Source organism: Leucopleurus acutus (assembly GCF_964270905.1).
Source record: "Leucopleurus acutus genome assembly, chromosome: 19".
Classification (NCBI taxonomy): Eukaryota; Metazoa; Chordata; class Mammalia; order Artiodactyla; family Delphinidae; genus Leucopleurus; species Leucopleurus acutus.
Window position 1 is genome coordinate 15,805,171 of NC_139161.1, and position 19,261 is coordinate 15,824,431.

A 19,261-nucleotide genomic window follows, 5' to 3' on the forward strand; every position below is an offset into this window, starting at 1 on the left:
TTTGTCTGAGGCTAAAATACTATTTTGATGTTCACCCTACACAATGCCAAAACTGACTGCTCTTTGCTATCTCGGGAGCACAGCTACAGCTTCTCCCCACATACAAACAGTACTGATCTTCAAAGACTGTGAGCCTCATTCCAGAAACTCAGACAAGATTCTTACTGTTTTTTTCATCCTTTGAATACATGTTCCTCCTCCTTTGATACAGTTTCTTCATATAAACCATTTTATCTAAAGAAAGTGACCAACTGTTACTCCAGTGGAGTCTCTTCTCAGTAGCCAAAGGTTATAGTTAGATTCTAAACTTCTTGGATTCATGATCATCCCTCCCCGTTTATCCCTCTACAACATTACCATCCTCAACAGGAAGGTGTAATCCACGAGTGAGGCATCTGTCCTGTTCCTAATCTGTCATCCTAACCCGGTCATCTGTCCTGTTCCTAATCCCAAGGCTTATTCTCAATGTTAACACATGGATACAGAAGACACATTGCAGCTACTTCTTATGGAGTCCTCTTCCCCAATTCGTGGATGAAACCATGTGCAAAGTGAACAAAGAAATAATAAGTAATTGGAGCTTAAGTGCTACACCAGGAGATGTAACTACCAACAACAGTTGGAAAAGGGGTTCTGTGAGACGACAGAATGAAGCTTTTTCATTGAGAAAGGTGATATGGGATGACATCTGCTCTTGCCAGAGCCAGGTCTCCCAACTGAAAAAACAAACAGTATCAACATCCCACAGAATCCTGACTGCATGTTTGATGCCACAGTAAGTCCCAGCATCACAGACTGTTGATACTGAAAGAGACCGCCTAGACTGGCTGGTCCAAACCCATCATTTTTCAAACTAGAAAACTGAGCCCCAGGAAAAAGAAAGTAACTTGCCTTAATTAAGGTTAAAGTTCCTTAGCTGCAACACTGAGGCCAGGACTTAGATTTTCTGACCATCAGACCACTGTTTTTAGGCCCTTCCCTTTTTCTTGGGGAGTGGTGGTGGTGGTTAACGTTGAACGAATATAAACACCAATGGAGTTTTTCTGCTTTTGCTATAAAAAAAAGAACAGCCCATTTACCTCCTCCTGCTTAGGAAAGGTCCAGCATGTCCATGTGTCCATCCCCGCAGGCTTCAGGGATGAGAGAGCCCTTACAGACCCAGCAACTGGGCAGCAACTTGCTATGAATGACGCCAAGTGGGAGTGTCTGCATCCAGCCCAGGTCTGTGTGGCTTTTCACCCTTTTCTTCTTCATCATCAAATAAAATTACAAATATAATGCAAGTGTGTTTATATCTATGCTCCTTTAGATTAAACAAGCCTCATCATGGTTTCAGGTGCCCCAATGAGAAAAATAAAACAAAATTGCACTTGTGGCCTCTCAGATTAAAGACTGAGCTAAAATGAGGTTGCCCGGCCCATAGGAGAATGGGCCACACACGCTGATACGACTGGCCCATCATTCCACCCTGGCACTTATGCCCAGCAGACTCAAAGACCCGTGGGAATGACTCCTTCACAAGACACCCAAGAGGTAGGTAAATGCAATCAGCCCCATGGGTGGACGTAGCACACAGAAGCACAGGGTTGGGTGTGTGGAGGTGCCTTGGACACGAGACAGAAGGCCTGAAGGGTGAGGCCAGACCTCTGGCTCTAACCATAGCACTCTCCCTGGAAGGAAAAGCTTCTGGTCATGAGAGAAATTCCCAGTATGTAGCAAATGTCTATAGTAGTGAGAGGGTGGAATAGGAGGTAAAGAGGTGTTGCTGGTCTAAGGGTGACACACCTTTTCTACACGAATCACTAGGGTTGAGCTGTCAATGAGGCAAATCTGAAGGGTTAGGATTATGAACTGGGGAACTCGGGCACCTTAACCCAAGGTCATGCATGACCCGTGGGTGACCCTGCCATTCTCACTCTCAACAGACCGAAGAATAGGTAGCAAGGACTTCCTTTAGGAGAGAACCAGGCTGGATTGAGGTGATGGCAAAGACAGGCAGCTCTGATGGTTCAGCTCTCCCCGGATTTCTCCTTCTGCCTGAGGGAAAGGGAGAGGAGCTAGGGGCATGGATGACACAGCAAGGCTGCAAAGCCTGGCAGTTCCTACCAGAGCTGCTGAGAGTCAGGCCCAAGAACCACAAACACAGGGTAAACCAAGGTCCCTTTCTCTGAAATGAGAGGCCTTGGCCCTGCCCTCCTCTTTAAGAGAATGGCCTGAGAAGGAAAGCTGGCTTCCCACTGAGGTAATGAAGAATACCTGCTCAGCTACTAGGTCACCCTCAGGTTAAGCAGGTAGACTCCCTGAAGGAGGCGTTCTGAGGACAAAGGCGAGGAGCTCTGCTTATCTGGGACACATCACAAGTTTTAAGTTACACACTCTCCCACACGCAGCACACTCACATGCACACACGCACAGAGACCCACATTCTTCCAACCCACCCCACTCCAAGCCCCCAATTCCGCCCCACAGGTATTGCCCCTGTAAACACGACAGCAGAGACACCCACAATCCTGGGACAGTCTGATGGTGATCTGAGGATGACTGCCTGTCATTAAGTGCCCCGATAGGTGATGTTGGTGAAGGTGGACGTGGCCTCTTTATACAGTGGGTTGTTGGCCTGCGGAGAGAACAGAAAAGTGTCTTACAGCGAATTCCTCAATTCTTCCCTACCCTCAGGGTTTACACGTCATCTGAGATGTTTACCCAAGACACTCTTCTCTGGGATACACCATCGATGGACTGCTTGATGCTCATGGTACTCACACATTTGCTCTTAAGGACGGAATGGATAGGAAATAAGAGGATAAAGTGGAATGCTATCTTGCCACCATGCCTAAGGGGTTAAATTCAGCCCATCACTTTTGGTGATCCCAAAACACTTCAAGATAGCTTTTAGCCAATACTTCCTATTTCCTCCCTCCCTATGAACTCTCTCTTTTGCCTTTCTCCCTTTTTTTCTTTGTTGTGACTGTGATTGGGAGTGTGGGCAGAGAAGAGAAATGTAGCAGGTGGTGGCTGGAACATATAGGACCACATTTGCTCAAATAATTCTTAATCTGTTTTCATCTCATCCCTCAAGCACTACCCACAAACTGTCACGTTATCAGGAAAAAGGCCCTCACAATAATTTGGTTTCCCAAATTATTTTCTAACAAAAAGAGACAATTCCCATTAGGTCTAGTAGGCCTTAGTGGTAGCCTCAAGAAACAGAGCACATTCTCATGTGCCTCAGAGAGTCAGGATTTCTACATCATCTGAACAGAAACATCTCAGTTTCTTGGGACCCTTGAGTACAATGGCCTGAGGTCACCATCAAATGGGAACAAACTTTCAGCCTAACCTCAGGTATTCAGGGAGTCGGTCATTTGGAAGGTCCAGAAAAAAGTTAAAATGTGGAACACGAGCCAAAGGAGAATAGAGTAAACTTAAGTATACAGAAGGTTCTCCATAAATGCTTGTTTGATTGGATTCAATCAGGATAAACTTCAGGGAGCGTACTTTTAAGAGGCTGACCCAAAATAATTCCTATCATAACCTAATTCCCTCCCACAATCAGGAAAGCTGCTTAACTTCTCTATACTCAGTTTCTTGGTCTATAAAATGGGAATAATAATGTTACCCACCACATAGGGCTGTTATAGAGATGAAATAAATTAATATGTAAAAAGCATTTAGAACAGTTCCTGGTAAATCCTCAGTAAATGTTAGTTATTATTATCTGTCTCTGTTTGTCTTTAATGCTTTCATCAGTAGTATATCATGTATTACTATATGTCCTCAGTGTAGGATTCTCAAGTTTGTCCTGTCTCCCTCACTCAGAGAATAAGTTTCCTTTTCATCACTTCGCAGTGTCCAGAGCAGAGCTGAGCCCTCTCTGTGCTCAGTTGGTACTCACTGATGCGGTAGAGAGAGAATCGGGTGGTTTCCAAGAAGCATACGGACAACAGGACAGTTAGACCATCTCTCAATTTCCAGAACAGAGGCTAACTGGGAAACTATGGTGCTGGCTGATGCTGGCCACCCTAAATAAGCATCTGCTGCTTCCTCTTGAGACCCTTGAACCAGCGACTTAGGAGAATGCCCAGCTCAGCCCAGCCTCTTACTGTGTCCCATTTGGCTCTGGCTCTCTCCTCCTCAAATTTAGCAAACTCCTTCCGGTCATGGATGGTAATGAGGAGCTTCCAGATGAGCAGAGTAGCAAGGCCGATGAGCAGAATGGCCCCCATCACTGAAAGCAGGACCACCAGGATGTCAGGGCCCTTGGGACACTCTGTCAGGAGAGAGCACAGAGCAGGGTGGTTGGCAATGGAACAGGAATCATTCGAATTGGCTATAAATAAGATCTTCTTGACAAAGTAATGAAGTATTGGGTTGGCCAAAAAGTTCGTTCGGGTTTTTCTGGCCAATGTCATGAAAAACCGGAACGAACTTTTTGCCCAACTCACACTAGAAAGTTATCTAAAGGGAACAGGACTTATAAAATAAGCCAATTAATTTTTTAAAGGCGGGGGGTACAAGCTTTAGAGCAGCAATAATCTGTCCTGATGGTTTTAAATGAGAGGTTGTTAGTTGGTCACCCACAGGCGGAATCTAGCCTACTCTGTGTGAGTCCCCACAACTGGTTTTTGTTTTTTAATTTTTTTAAATAAATTTATTTATTTTTGGCTGCGTGGGGTCTTTGTTGCTGTGCGCGGGCTTTCTCCAGTTGTGCAAGCGGGGGCTACTCTTCGCTGCGGCGCGCGGACTTCTCATTGCGGTGGCTTCTCTTGTTGTGGAACACGGACTCAAGAGTGCAGGCTCAGTAGTTGTGGCGCATGGACTTAGTTGCTCCGTGGCATGTGGGATCCTCCCGGACCAGGTCTCGAACCCGTGTCCCCTGCATTGGCAGGCGGATTCTTAACCACTACACCACCAGGGAAGACCCACACAGTTGTTTATTAAAAATTTGATTTTGTGGGCAACATTGAATAATCAGGAGATTCTCCCCTTAGAATTTCAGATTCTTCTTCTCTTTAAAAAAAAAAGTCAAAAGACCTAGAACCACTGAACCTATATTTTTATAGGGTTGTAAATGGCTAGGGCTGAGGAGCAGCTGCCCCTTTTAGATGGGACACGTTTTTTAGTTTGCCAGACTCCTCACTACTCCCTCTTTTCTCCACTAAACAGAGGCAAAGTGTGACTTGTCATTGAGTCTGTGCCACTGTGGGCTTTGGAGCCAGACTGCCTGGGTGTGAATCCTGGCTTTCCACTTACTCTGCTATGTGACCTTTGATAAATTATTTAACCTTTCTGGTGTCTGTTTCCCATTTCTCCATCTCTAACAGTAATAGCCCTGACTTCAAACCTTTATTATGAGGAATAATTAAGTTAAATATATCGAAAGAACTCAGAACAGTGCCTGGCAGAGCCAGTGCTCGATAAATATCAGCTCCCATTATTACTGGTGCCCCTGTTACACGTGGCTATTTTCCCTAATTTACTTACCCAGCTCCTGTAGGCATTTGAGTTAGCTGCCCTGGTTCAGATATCTAACATCCCCGAGGGCTGGGAACCAATGACAATTTTAGCATACTTTGAGACTAGGAGGCTTGCCAGCCAAGACAATATTTTGGGTTTCTTCCCAAAATATTTAGTCATCCAAAATCCTAACCCTATTGAGAACCGACTTCCTGTTCAATCCCAGTCAAAAACCAACATAAACAGAGGTACGTCACCCCTCTGAGGGCCAAGATGAATATGCTCTGAACAGCTCTGCTTCCCATCAACCACAGACATCTGATGAGTGACCTCGCTCCGGTAACTTCTCAGGTGTTATGTAATTAGGTGTTTGTATATGTGAGTACTGATGGGCCTGGAAAGGAGTCACACCTACCTTCCACACTGTTTCCCACCTTCTTCTCTAAACATATGCACTATGCTCACCACACACTACCCAAAAACAGCCACCACCAGAATCCAAGCTGGCTATTTCCCATCCCACCAAATTACAAGCTGTCTATAATGAAAGAAATGTCTGGAGAGAGGCTGTGAGGTTCCAGTGTCCGAGGTCCTAGGAGTGAAGGGCCCCCGTTCTTCTGGGAAAAGCAGTTACGAATTCTCTGGAAGACTGAGGTAGGGCTGACCCTCAAACCTCAAAGTGGAATCTCTTCAATTTTACATGTCAGTACAGGCAGGACAGGTAGAATGCCAGATCTTAAGGGGAAGAATTAAATCTCTTAACCATCTGTCCTGAGAGGGGTGGATGGCAGGCTTCCTGGAAGCAGACACAAGATCAGGCGGTCTCTGGAGAGCCCTCCCAGCCACAGGGATGATGGCCCACGGCGGGTGATGACCCAAGGTCAGGGAAGACAGGGTAGGGTTAGCAGACTTGACAGACAAAAGTACAGGAAGTCCAGTTAAATTTGAACTTCAGATAAACAACAAGTAACCTTTTAAGTATGTGCCACATATTGCATGGGACATATTATATTTTATCAGGCAATACTATCTGGAAGTGATGAGGGCTCAGCTCAGGGGGGCTCATAACCTGAGGGCTGAACACCACTTGGCCAATGCCAAACTCTGGTGGTGCCCTCTTCACTGCCCTGCAGTGGCTCAGCCCTTCAAAAAGGACATCTGCAAGGACATGAGTTAGGGAAGAGAATGAGAATAATCTCCTCCTACACTCAGGGCCCCAGACGCTACCTTCTACTAAAAGCCAGAGACCCTGAAAATGATTGGAGGTTGGGGTGAGAGGAGAGGCAGAACTTGGAATTCCAGGACTACAAGGTAGGAAACGTAGGTCTAGGGTCCCATCTCCTAATGTGGAGGAAGGGGTCTACTGGCAGTAAGCCTAAAAAGTTACCCTCCACTCTGTTAACTAGTTATGTGTTACCATCCCAGTTATCATCATCTTCGTTCCCCACAACTCCAGGAAGTAGACTCCAGTCTCAGAATACCAGGTCAAATGATTTGGTAAGTGATACAGCAAGAGCACCAGCCGGATTGTTATAACAAAGAGATGAAGTAATGTTAAACCCCAAAGCAGGAACACACTGCCCTTCTGTAATGAGAAGGGACAATGGTACAGATCGGGAGGGTGTGGGAAAATCCATTTAATGTGTTAACACAGGTGGATGGGAAAGTGTGAGGAAGTCATGGCCAAACTAACCTACATCTGCTCCCCCAGAGAGATATACCCAGACTCCTCCCTCTCCACTTCCCCACACCAGCCTTCCCTGAGTCACAAAATAAAACTAAGGTGATGCCCTTTCCTTACCTTCCTTCTCCCTTATAAAGGATGAGAGTTCTGGAAAGGCTGATGAACAATATCACAAATGGGGACCCCATGCTTTCCTCTACCCACGGGGACAGCAACACCCTGGGTGACATAGATGTAGCCCTCTTCCCACCTTCAACCCCTCCCTTCTTTAAGCAGCTAAAATTCTGCCAACAGATATTAAGATGTATATAAGTCTGTCTGTGTCCTAGGAATAATCAGTCCTATTAATTCATTCAAAAACTGTGTATTAGGTATCTTCTCTGTAAATGACTGACCCAAGTATGGGGATATAACAGTAGATAAGACAGACACCATTCCTGTGTTCATGGAACTTATGGTCAGCTGAGGGAGACAGCCGCTATGGAGAACAGTATGGAAGTTCCTTAAAAAACTACAAATAGAACTACCATACGACCCAGCAATCCCACTACTGGGCATATACCCTGAGAAAACCATAATTCAAAAAGTCATGTACCACAATGTTCATTGCAGCTCTATTTACAATAGCCAGGACATGGAAACAACCTAAGTGTCCATGAACAGATGAATGGATAAAGAAGATGTGGCACATACATACAATGGAATATTACTCAGCCATAAAAAGAAACGAAATTGAGCTATTTGTCATGAGGTGGATGGACCTAGAGTCTGTCATACAGAGTGAAGTAAGTCAGAAAGAGAAAGACAAATACCGTATGCTAACACATATATATGGAATTTAAGAAAAAAAAAACTGTCATGAAGAACCTAAGGGTAAGACAGAAATAAAGACACAGACCTACTAGAGAATGGACTTGAGGATATGGGGAGGGGGAAGGGTAAGCTGTGACAAAGTGAGAGAGTGGCATGGACATATATACACTACCAAACGTAAAATAGTTAGCTAGTGGGAAGCAGCCGCATAGCACAGGCAGATCAGCTCGGTGCTTTGTGACCACCTGGATGGGTGGGATAGGGAGGGTGGAAGGGAGGGAGACGCAAGAGGGAAGAGATATGGGAACATACGTATATGTATAACTGATTCACTTTGTTATAAAGCAAAAACTAACACACCATTGTAAAGCAATTATACTCCAATAAAAAAAAAAGCAGCAATTTGATAGTGTGATGAAGGCCCATCTAAAGGGAAGGACAGCTGCTGTGAGAATCAAACAGGTCACCAAATCTAGTCATCGGAATGGAGGCTGGAGGAGGTCTGAGATGGCTCATCAGGGGACGTGAAGTATCTAAAGCAGAGGCGCTCAAACATTGGGGAATATGTCACAGTTACCAGGAGCATTAACAAAGGACACAGAGGCATAGGCCTGTGGAAGCAAGACAGGGCTCAGGACTCTGGAGTTTTTAACAAGGGAACATACAAAAGTTTGAGAACCACTGCCCTAAAGCAGGGGCCAGCAAACGACGGCCCAGTAAGCCAAATGCGGCTGGCCACCTGTTTCTGTAAATGCAGCCAGACCCCTTCATTTGCATATAGTCTATGGCTGCTTTCCTGCTACTGTGTCAGAGTTGAGTAGTCACAGCAGAAACCACCTGGCCCACAAAGCCTAAAATATTTGATATCTGGCCCTTTACAGAAAAAGTTTGCTGGCCCCTGGTCTAAAGGATGATTTGAAGAAATTCCTATGGCTGTAAAGAATGTCCAGCGACTGACTGATTTACCCTCTGCCTTCAGAAATTGTTCCTTCACTCCTGAAAGTTCTTGTCCACCCCTCCCATCCCCAACGCCCGCCACACTGTAGCCTTTATCCCTCTGCAGTGTCATTACCGATTTACATGCCTCTCTCCCCCATGGTCTGTGAGTACCACATCTGCCTTATTTACTGTTATAACCCCAGCACCTAGCCCACTGCCTGATATATAATAAGTACTCAAGAATATTGTCAAATGATTCATTACTTAGTCTGTTGTTTAAGGGAAAGAAAGGAGATGAAGGAAATAAGGGGAAGCAAGCAAATCTACCATGCTGGATGGTGACAAATCTGTGGTGGGTCTGTGTGTGACGGGATGACCTTCCCTGCTTCCAGAGGGTCTTGAGAACAAGAGGTAAGTTTTCAGCGTTCAAGGCAGCCTTGGGCCGGTGCCTCAAGCACCTAACCACATCCTGTGGTGAAGCTGGCAAGGGCAGCTTGCCCTCAAACCTCAGGCCTTCCTCTGAAGCAGCAAACAGGTTGCTCCTGGCAACCATTTAACTTTTAGAAGAGCAGATGCCTTGTGCTGGAAAGTGCTAGAATTGAAATTCCTTACTTCTTAACATTATCAACCTCAAAAAACGCCATGCTATATATACTCTGTTCCTTGATGAGCTCCATACCTCCCTTCTTCCTCTCCTCACCCACCTTCTTATTTTTCTATCTCCTAAATTAGCAAGTAAGTTCTTGCTAATATTTGTGTTTATATACCCTCACACCCAGATAACAGGCCCTGACTTATCACTTGTAAGGTCAGGCTTAACCTGGCTGCCTCTGTTTAAGAGGAGTGATGGGTGGAAATAACTGCCTAATATTGGTCTCCCTCTCCCTGCGGGGCAGGGTTGGGACCCTCAGGGTTCACTCACCGGGCTCTTCTACCACATACAGGATGGACTTTCCACTGGAGTCTTCATAGTACTGGAATCTGACGACACAGTCCTCCTCATTCTTGTAGGTACAATTCACAGCATCCTTTCCAGTGTCCTCTGGGGGAGGGGGAAAGATGGGAGGATGAAAAACAAGGCAATTCCAGAAAGCGGGAGGCACCCCCAAAGCCAGTCATGGGACGTCTGGGAAAGCAGGTGACAGGATGTCACGTATGCCTGACGTTAGGCAAGATGCCTAGATTCGAGAGGGCTGTGGTGCCTGGCAATTGCCTCCGGCTGACCCTCGCTGATGTACTTTGTCCCTCACAGGCCCTTTTTGGTTCTTATTCTTTCCTCTGGAAGGGGCATGACATAAAAGCATTACATAATCTGATTCAAAACCTGGCTCTATCACCTACCGGCTATGTGATCTTGGCTAAGTTACCTGACCTCATCGAATCTCTCCCTTCTTCTAATCGAAGAAAAGATACGCTCACTCACAGGGATGGTTGAGAATCAAACAGCATGAAGTCAACTACCCACCACGCAGTGGGCGTGCCCTTCCCCCTCCTTCCTTTCTCTGCTTGCTCAATGATTCTCAATAGTTTGTTTACTCAGCCCTTATATTTCTTCTATTTCTGCTTCCAATCCAGCGCTCCTCTCCAGAGACATCTCCTCTTCTCTGACTCCCATCATGTTTTGTTGGCTTCATCCCTTCTAATTCTAAAACCTGTTATTCTGACTGTGAAACTATGGGCTACCCTCCACCAGCTGCACTATGCCCCTACGAGATTAAGCAAAGGTGCCAAGGTCACACAGCAAATAAGTGATGGAGTAGGGGTAGGACATGAGTCTCAAAGCACATCCTACGGACTTTAACTCAATATGCCTTCAGTAAACCAGTAGTATTACAGGACAGTGGAAAGAGTAAGGATTTCAGGATTTAGTTCTGATCTTAACTCACCACTCATTTGCTTGGACAAGTTCCTTAACTTTCTTGAGATTCAATTTCCTTATCCTCAAAATGAAGATAACAATAGTACTAACTTCTACTTTACTAGCTTGTTGGGAGAAGAATAAGATAATGTGCATGAAAAGATACTTTTATAATTTGTATGAGTTATAAAATTCCATACAAAGAAGCATTTATTTTTATGGTTATCATGGTGGGGGAGCTGGGGTACTTATTGACTAACTTGGAATACCCATCTGGTCTAGATGATAAAAATATCTCTGGGCTTCCCTGGTGGCGCAGTGGTTGAGAGTCCGCCTGCCGATGCAGGGGACACGGGTTCGTGCCCCAGTCCGGGAAGATCCCACATGCCGCGGAGCGGCTAGGCCTGTGAGCCATGGCCGCTGAGCCTGCGCGTCCGGAGCCTGTGCTCCACAACGGGAGAGGCCACAACAGTGAGAGGCCCGCGTACCAAAAAAAAAAAAAAAAAAAAATCTCCTATCTCAGCAGTCTGTTCCATCTAAGCTAATCATAGGAAGCCTGGTCTCCTCCAGAGGAAAAACTGTTGCTTAACTCAATCCCCAAATCACTACCCTCACTCCAGCCCCACTTTTGATATTAGCCAAAGGGTCCAGGGATCTAAGTCTTTCCCATAACACCCCACCCAGAAGCTGGCTGGCTAGCTGTGTCTTACTGTGGCTCTCACTGAAAATGTGTTTCCTGCCTTCATGGGAGATCACCATCTCCAGAGAGATTGCCATCTCCTGGCACCACCCAATGCCTAGCTGGCCCAGATAACCACGTCATGTATGTGACAGCAGCAAAGATCATCTCCTTTTAAGTCAAGATGAAATACAAACCAGAATAATTGCAGGCAAGAGTTTTGCTCTCCATCATGTTTCTATCTGTCTTACTCCAGGAGGGGCTCTGGAGAGCTAAAAGGGCTTCAGGCTAATGATTTTGGCTACAAATCGGTAAGGGCGAAGGTTTCCCTCTAAACCAGCAAAGCTGTATGCCTGGGCATTGCTTAACACTCGTAGTTAGATAAACTTAGTAAATGATTACTGGCCTACTAAGCTAAGATTATCATGGGTAACCACTTCCTCACTCTGTGCCTCAGTTTCCTCATCTGTAAAATGGGGTACATTATCTTCCTTTCCTTGGGGTGGTAAAGTTAGGGTTGCCTGATTTAGACATACTTTAAAGGGTATTTGCAGGATTTTGCTGAGCCCGTGGGCTGTGGGAAGCAGAAGGGGAAGGGACTGCTGAACAGATAAGTAAAGATGCAGGAGGACTCTCAAGAAAGCCAGCTTTTAAGTGCCTACTGTACATCAGGCCTGCACAACATGCCTTCGAGGTGGGAATTACTCTTCCGTTTTACAGATGAGACTTGGATAGGTTATGGGATTAAATCGGAAAAATTTAGAACGTGGGTGTGTGCAACTGTATGACATGCCGAACTTACTAAGCTCCTTCACAGGCTCGATCTCATCACGGCAGTAACGGCTGCAGGTATTCTCCTCGAATAGGGCTCCTCGGTTAAACTTCTTACACTCCACACACTCCCTAAAGGAGAGAGGACATAGGCATGAAGGCAGGGAAAGAACAAACCTCAATGTGTTTCAGTCCGGCTCTGCCTGCCATACACCAGGAAAACTGTTCCATCCCAGAAAACAAACACAAACAAAAACATCTGTAAGACAATCCTGGGGTCCCAGATAGTCACGTCTGGAGTTCGGGGTGGGAGTGCCCTCCTCACCTATAGGTAAGGCCAGGTAGGCAGAGGCCCCCGGTAACTTCATTAAACTTCTTTATGTCCCATCCAAGACTGTGACAGGAGGGCAAACCCTACGCCACTTCTGGGAGCCTTAAAGTCAGAAATGGTCTCATAATTTGGGGGCCCGGTGCCAAATGAAAATGTCAGGTTCCTCATTCAAAACTTAGTAGGAATTTCAAAACAGTGACAGCAGAACATTAAACGAAGTGTAGAGCCCTTCCAAGCACGGGGTTCTGTACAAATGTGCGGGTTGCACGCCCATGAATCCAGCTCTGCTTAAAGTAGTAAGAGAAACAGCAGTGCCACAGGCCTGGGCTAGCAGGGACTTCCTCTGACGCCCCGATGAGGGACATTTGCAGCGGTGAACTTCTCCTGTTTCACACAGTGTCCTCCGTAACCCCAGCCCCACATCCCGCACAGAATCAGAACATGAGCACTGGAACACTCCCCAGGAGTCACCTGGTTTAGCCTTCCTCCCAACTCAGGGATTCAGGATCCAGCCTAAAAGAGAGGTTTCTCCAACAGCAGTCCAGCTGGTCCTACTCTGTCCCCTTCACGCTTGGCTCTACCTCCAGTTTTTCCCCAAGTTTTCAATGGAAAGAGGAATGCTAGTCATTTGCTGTAACAGACTCCTCTCCCTAAAGCTTTGGTGAGTAAGAGAGAACCTGCACAGTCTGGGGGATCCCCAGACACTCAACTCTCTCCAACTCACTCACTTCTTAAAGGTGCAGGCATCAGGGCAGGTGGGACACTTCTCACAGGTGTCCCCGTAGGAGCCCGGCTGGATGCAGACGCAGCTGCCGCATTCACACTTGCCCCGCCCGCTGCACAGCAGCCCATTGCTGGACATGCAGGTGTCCGTGCGTGTCGTACAGTTGCAGTAGTAGCCGGTCCAGTCGGAGTCACACAGGCAGTCCCCACAGCTGCACTGGCCATGGCCTGAAAACACACAGCCCAAAGGGGCAGACCAGCCAGTGAGGCCCCACCCCAGGACAGCATCCTGGCTTTACCCCTCCTCACATTGCCACACTTTCACCCCCACACTGAGTCGTTAATCATCTTCTACACTGTCCTCATAGCCTCATGCTTCTCTGCATGCTGTTCCCTCTGCCTAGATGCCCTTTCATCCTGTGACCACTACCAAACTCCTACTCACCCTTTAAAGCCCAACCCAAATGTTCCTTTCCCTCTGTAACTTTTCCTGACCTCCCCAGGCCAAAGCAACTGTCTGCCCATGTGCTCTCCCAGCACTTATAAATACCTCTATTTCAACCCTGATGTTCAACCCATTTGCTTGCTTATCTGCTTCTCTTTCTGGATTGTGAGCTCCCTGATGGGGGAGCACATATCATATTCATTTTTCCAACAATAGTGATTAGCATAACATCTGGTACAGAGTAGGCATGCCATTAATGTTTATTTATCCATCCATTCAACAAATATTTACTGAGCTCATACCACAACCTGCGCACTAGAGACTCAGCAGTGAACAAGACAGGCAAGGTCCCTACTATCACGGAGCTTACATCCTAGTTAAATTCCTGGAAATTCACACAAACCTCCACCAACATGTGCCCTGGGTTGTATTATCATAGTATTGCAAAGAGCCGTCAGCCCTAGTAGGAAAGACCTATTCACTTTCCCACATGAGTATAGAACGGGACAGAGAGACTAGGGTGGGGGGTTGGACGGCTTAAATGTAGGCATTGACTCTCAACACTATATTCCCCTAATATTCATCTACCAATGAATATTGGTAAACTTGGCTCCTAAACCCTACAGAAAGGTGACTCATTCTGCAGGATTCTGAAACAGGAAGAAGTGGGTGAACAATAGAAATCTGATTGTTAATCAGAGGAAAGGCAGGGAGCAAGGGGGAAGTAACCTGAATCGGTCTGAAAACGATGCCACTGTGTGAGCAGATGGGCCCCAAGATGGTGGAGGAGAGGGTGGTACACAGCCAAGCTCAGATAGCAACTAGCTGGCAGCCCTGTCCCCGGTGACCCCGGTGGGTCTGATAAATGTCCATTGGCCACAATGGGTCCCCCTGGGTGGGTATCACCCACTAAAGGATGAGTGATACCAGCATAATCCTCTAGGAACCACACCGGCATTCAAGACTCAGACACACCTTCACTGTGTGTGTGTCTGCTTCCCAAGAAGGAAGGGAAATACAACCTCACCTGCCCCAGCTGCCAGGGACATCTAGAGAGTAGAGCTACCGGGCTGGCAGAAGGGTGGAGAAAGAAGAAGACTGCATTGTGAGGTTGGGTTCCCTAGCAGTATAGCTTGCGGTGAGGATTCTTGTTCCAGTGACTTACTGGGGAAGCAGAAGGGAAGGAGGGACGCAGGACAGGGCAGGAGGCAAAGGCCGGCAGGAATGCGGTCTCATCCGGAGACTCCCCGCAGCCTGATCCCACGGTGGGCTCAGGAACATGGACGGTACCACAATAACCTTGAGGCAAAGGGATTGGCTTTGTGTAACCCCACTGTCCATCAGTCATCAGCCAAGCTCTGAGAGCAATCCAGGTCCTGTCAGCTGAATACAATTCTCCAGAGGAGGGGCAGCTGTGAGGTACGATCAGTTGCCCTACCAGCAGCTGGGGGATGGGTGGGCCAGCCAGCAGAGTGGGACCCCACAGTGTCCACTACACCCGGCTTCTGGCCACACCTCCCAGATAGGGAAAAGACATCACAGAGGCCTGGCAGCACTCAGAGGCCTCCGTCTCCTCTGAAACGCTTGTCCCATAGTGTTTCCTTTGTGAGGCTAAACAAAGCGATCTTTGAGAAGACTTGTGCAGGCCAGCCAGGGAGTGAGGCTGGGAGTGGAAGTGGCAGGCCAGTGCCACTAGGCTGACTCCAAGGCCCCGGCAGGGTCAACCCTTAAAAGGAAGCCACAGTGTGGTAATGTCACAGGACTGGCACCCCTCCAGCAAAACGGGTTCACAGGAAAGTCAGGGGAGGAGGGTGGGAAATGAAGAGAAAGTGTAAGAAAGAAGAGGGAGGTAGGGAAGAAGGCAGCGGTGGGGGGTGGGGGGGGCGGGAGAGGAGGAAAGGGAGGGGCCGGTGTTTCAGGTCAGAAGGAATGAAGTCACTCTCTCTATATAGCTTGACCTTCTGGGCTGATGCCTCACTCCACCGCCCTCCTTTATGAGCCAGCCCTTCCTCTGACTTCCCACCTCCTCCATGAAGCCGCCCAGGCCTCCCCTGTCCACAGTGAGTCTCTCTCCGGAGGACTCCTATAACACCCACTTCCAGGATCTGGGAGGTTCTGCCTCATGCTGTGAATTCTCCTTAGGTAAGTTAATGGAGAGCAAAACTGTCTTTTTCATGCCTCTTTATCCCACAACACTACGGCACACAGCACAGAACCTGGCTCACGTGGGTGCCTGATCAATCTATGTTCACGGATGTGGCAGGTGGAAGAGTCCCTTGACGACAAGGACGCACGCCCTGACGTTTGAGGGGTGCTGAAACTGTGTGAGCACGAAGACCATGCCTCCGGTGGGGAGGAGAGGACAGGGACGTCCAGGGGTTGAAACAATGGCCGAGGCATAGTGCTCCTGCCTCATGAGCCCCTGCTTGAGCAAAGAACAGACCAGGGCTTCCCCGGTGGCGCAGTGGTTGAGAGTCCGCCTGCCGATGCAGGGGACACGGGTTCGTGCCCCGGTCCGGGAGGATCCCACATGCCGCAGAGCGGCTGGGCCCGTGAGCCATGGCCGCTGGGCCTGCGCGTCCGGAGCCTGTGCTCCGCAACGGGAGAGGCCGCGACAGTGAGAGGCCCGCGTACCGCAAAAAAAAAAGAAAAAAAAAACAGACCAGGCCAGCAGCTCTGGGCAGGGATAATGGTGAGCTGGGCTATAGGCCTGGCCAGGTCAGGAATCATGCATGAGCCCCGTTCACCCATATGGACCGAGGGCCTGGCACAGAGCAGGTGCTCAGGGAGCATGTGTTCCTGACTGTTTGTCAACGGAGAACGTGATCATGGCACCACAGGGTCCAGATCTGAGGCCAGCGGGCACCCAACACCCTGGCAGGAAGGGAGAGGGAGGCCTCTGAGAAGCTGCAGCGGCTGTCCGGGGTTCCCTCGTGTAATTGGCAGGAGCACACTGAGGATGGGCTGTTCTTGCACTGCTGGGAGGCAGGAACCAGCGCTGCTGACCCCGGCAGCTTTGTTTTGTGGCTTCAGTGTGGCCGGCAGCCAAAGGAAACACACTCTGGCCAGGGTCCCTCCCACATGCCTCAATCAGACCAGGAACAATCAGGCCACAGAGGAGCAGAGGACCTCCCTCCATCCCTGGTGCCCCCGTAGGCTATGCGTAGGCCTCTCCTAGGGTAACACTCTTCCCCTCAACCCCAAACTTCTCCTCATGGGTCTCCCATGTCAAACTTAACCATTCCCTTTGGAAACTAGAATATGATGTAAATACTATTAAATATTAGAAGGAACTGAAATTTCTGCCTCACACCCTAATTCAGATTGATCTGTGTGTATGTGTGTGTGTGTCTGTGCGTATCTGATCTCTCTTTCCCATTATCTCTGATACCATTTTTCTCCAATCTCTCTCTCGAATTTTGCTGGCATGAGTAAAGGAAACAACTGTATAGCACAGGGAGCTCTACCTAATGCACTGTGGTAACCTAAGTGGGAGGGAGTCCGAAAGGGAGGGGATCTCTGTATGTGTACGGCTGATTCATTCTGTTGTGCAGTGGAGGCTAACACTATACGGTAAAGCAACCACCCTCCAATACAAATTAATTTAAAAAAATGAGTAAAGGAAACAATGTTGCAGATAACACATAGGAGCCACTTTTATATTACTTGGGCTTCAGCACGACACACATTTCCATTCCTCATCAGGCTTTCTGAAAGGCTGACGTTAAAGTGAACATCTGGGTAAATTAGCTCAGCTGGTTAGAACCCCCATGCAAGTGAAGCCAATCTGGGTCATGGATTTGATCACGCCAGAAGCCGATGATAATCTCTCTTTGATTGGCCACACAAGACACCCACAAACCAGTCCCAACCAATTTGCAAATATCTCCAATCTATCTCTCACAAGAGGGATTAAGCCACAGTCCACTACACCCCAGCAGAAATGTATCCCCAGTGCCCAGGAACAACTCAGACTGCCTAACTGCCTCTGGGAGTGTTGTCAGTGTGTCTGCAGATAAAGACTACATTAACATTGGCTGGACTTCTTCTAGCTGGCGAAGTACCCCAGGAGTGGGCTTTGGGGCAAGGTGAAACCAGCTTCAGATTACCAGTGGGCCTCAAGATTTTACTGAATTTTGTAATGAGAAGGACAAAACGCAGTACCCTGCAGGTAGAAGGACTTAAATTCATAACCCCCAATCTGCAGGCTGGGACTCTCTACGGCAGTGTTATCCAATAAACATCTGTGCTGTTCAAAAGGGCAGCCGCTAGCCACATGTGGCTCCTGAGTGACAGAGAAATGAAACTTTTTCTTTTTTATTGAATTTGATTTAGATTTAAATGTACTTAAACTTTACTCTTGATTAATTTAAATTTAAATAACCGCCATATTGGACAACAGCGATCTAGAGTACAAAAAGTAATAGTATATCAATAGTGATAACAAAATAGTAGCAACATTTAATAAGAGCTCACTATTTTCCAGTCATTGTCTAAGGATAGTGGCACATTAAATGTGCTCCAATATCTTGCATATACACTACCATTTTCCACGTCTTTTGTGATGAAAAAATAAATTCATGTAAAATAATTGTTTGAAAATAAATAAATGTTACTAACTTCATTACATATTCTGACATCATGTAGTTTCCAAACCTAGATATACTAAAAATTTAATTACCATCAGTCAGTGATTTTTTTTAAACTTAAAAAGGGGTTGGTCCATATCCTCGAAAAGATTAGGAACCAGTGACAAAATACTAGCAGAAGGGCAGATGAAGGAAAAGAAAAAAAACTATCTTCACTTTCAAGTTTCCCCACGTCTTCCCACCCTCTTCTAGGAGAGAAGCCCCAGGAAGCAGATGCTCATTTCTCTTCCTTGTGCCCCTCGAGCAAGGGCAGAGGGAGCTGAGAGGATTAAAGAGAAACTCATTTCTGTTTCCTGCCATTGGAGTGGCACACCATCTACTCGCTCTGCCCCCGGGCCTTCCTGTGCCCACCTCAAGCCCTGGCCTGCATCCATTTCCAGAGGCTGCAGACGTGTGAGTGTGTGGGGGTACCAGGATGGGAGGGGTGTGCAGTTCTACTCACCTGAGCACATCTCCCCCTTGTAGCGGACACAGGAGAAGTCATCACACTCGCAGTACTTGCCCGTGATCTTGCCAAAGTCACTGCTATGGCAGACGCACTGGCCACAGAGACACTCGCCCCGCTGGCTGCAGATGGGCTGGCCCTCCCGGGGGCTACACTCGTCCTGCTGGGAGGGACGGTAGTCCTCTTCTGAGCACTCACACTGGGACCCCAGCCAGCCAGGCCCGCAGCGGCACACCCCACACTCAAAGGTCCCGTTGCCGTTGTTGCAGTGGTGGCTCTGAGGCTCAGCCTGGGCCTGGCAGGCACAGTCACAGTCGAAGGTGACCTGGACGGTGAGGCTGTCTTTGAAGCCCACAGGCTTGATGGTGAAGGACTTCTCCTTCTCCTGGGGGCAGCCACGCACCTTGGCCTCAATGCTGAAGCTCACCTGGATGGAAAGTAAGATCGCATTCAGACACAGGTGGACC

The 19,261-nt window shown here is 47.7% G+C and overlaps 1 protein-coding gene across 2 annotated transcripts in view; it reads right to left on the bottom strand.

Annotated features, from left to right (window-relative positions):
- Positions 1–431: 431 nt before the first annotated feature.
- Positions 432–19,261, bottom strand: part of ITGB3 (integrin subunit beta 3) — a 51,190-nt gene continuing 32,360 nt past the window's right edge. The window contains exons 10-16 of one of the 2 annotated variants that reach the window (XM_082861223.1): positions 18,792–19,216; positions 13,261–13,483; positions 12,233–12,333; positions 9,816–9,935; positions 4,104–4,270; positions 2,507–2,617; positions 432–1,052 (exon numbers count right to left, since the gene is read on the bottom strand). In XM_082861223.1, coding sequence (XP_082717349.1) covers positions 2,552–2,617; positions 4,104–4,270; positions 9,816–9,935; positions 12,233–12,333; positions 13,261–13,483; positions 18,792–19,216 — 1,102 coding nt within the window. In that variant the 3' untranslated portion in view covers positions 432–1,052; positions 2,507–2,551. Of the gene's footprint in view, positions 2,618–4,103; positions 4,271–9,815; positions 9,936–12,232; positions 12,334–13,260; positions 13,484–18,791; positions 19,217–19,261 lie in introns of both variants that reach the window. The other variant, XM_082861224.1, reaches the window with a different exon arrangement.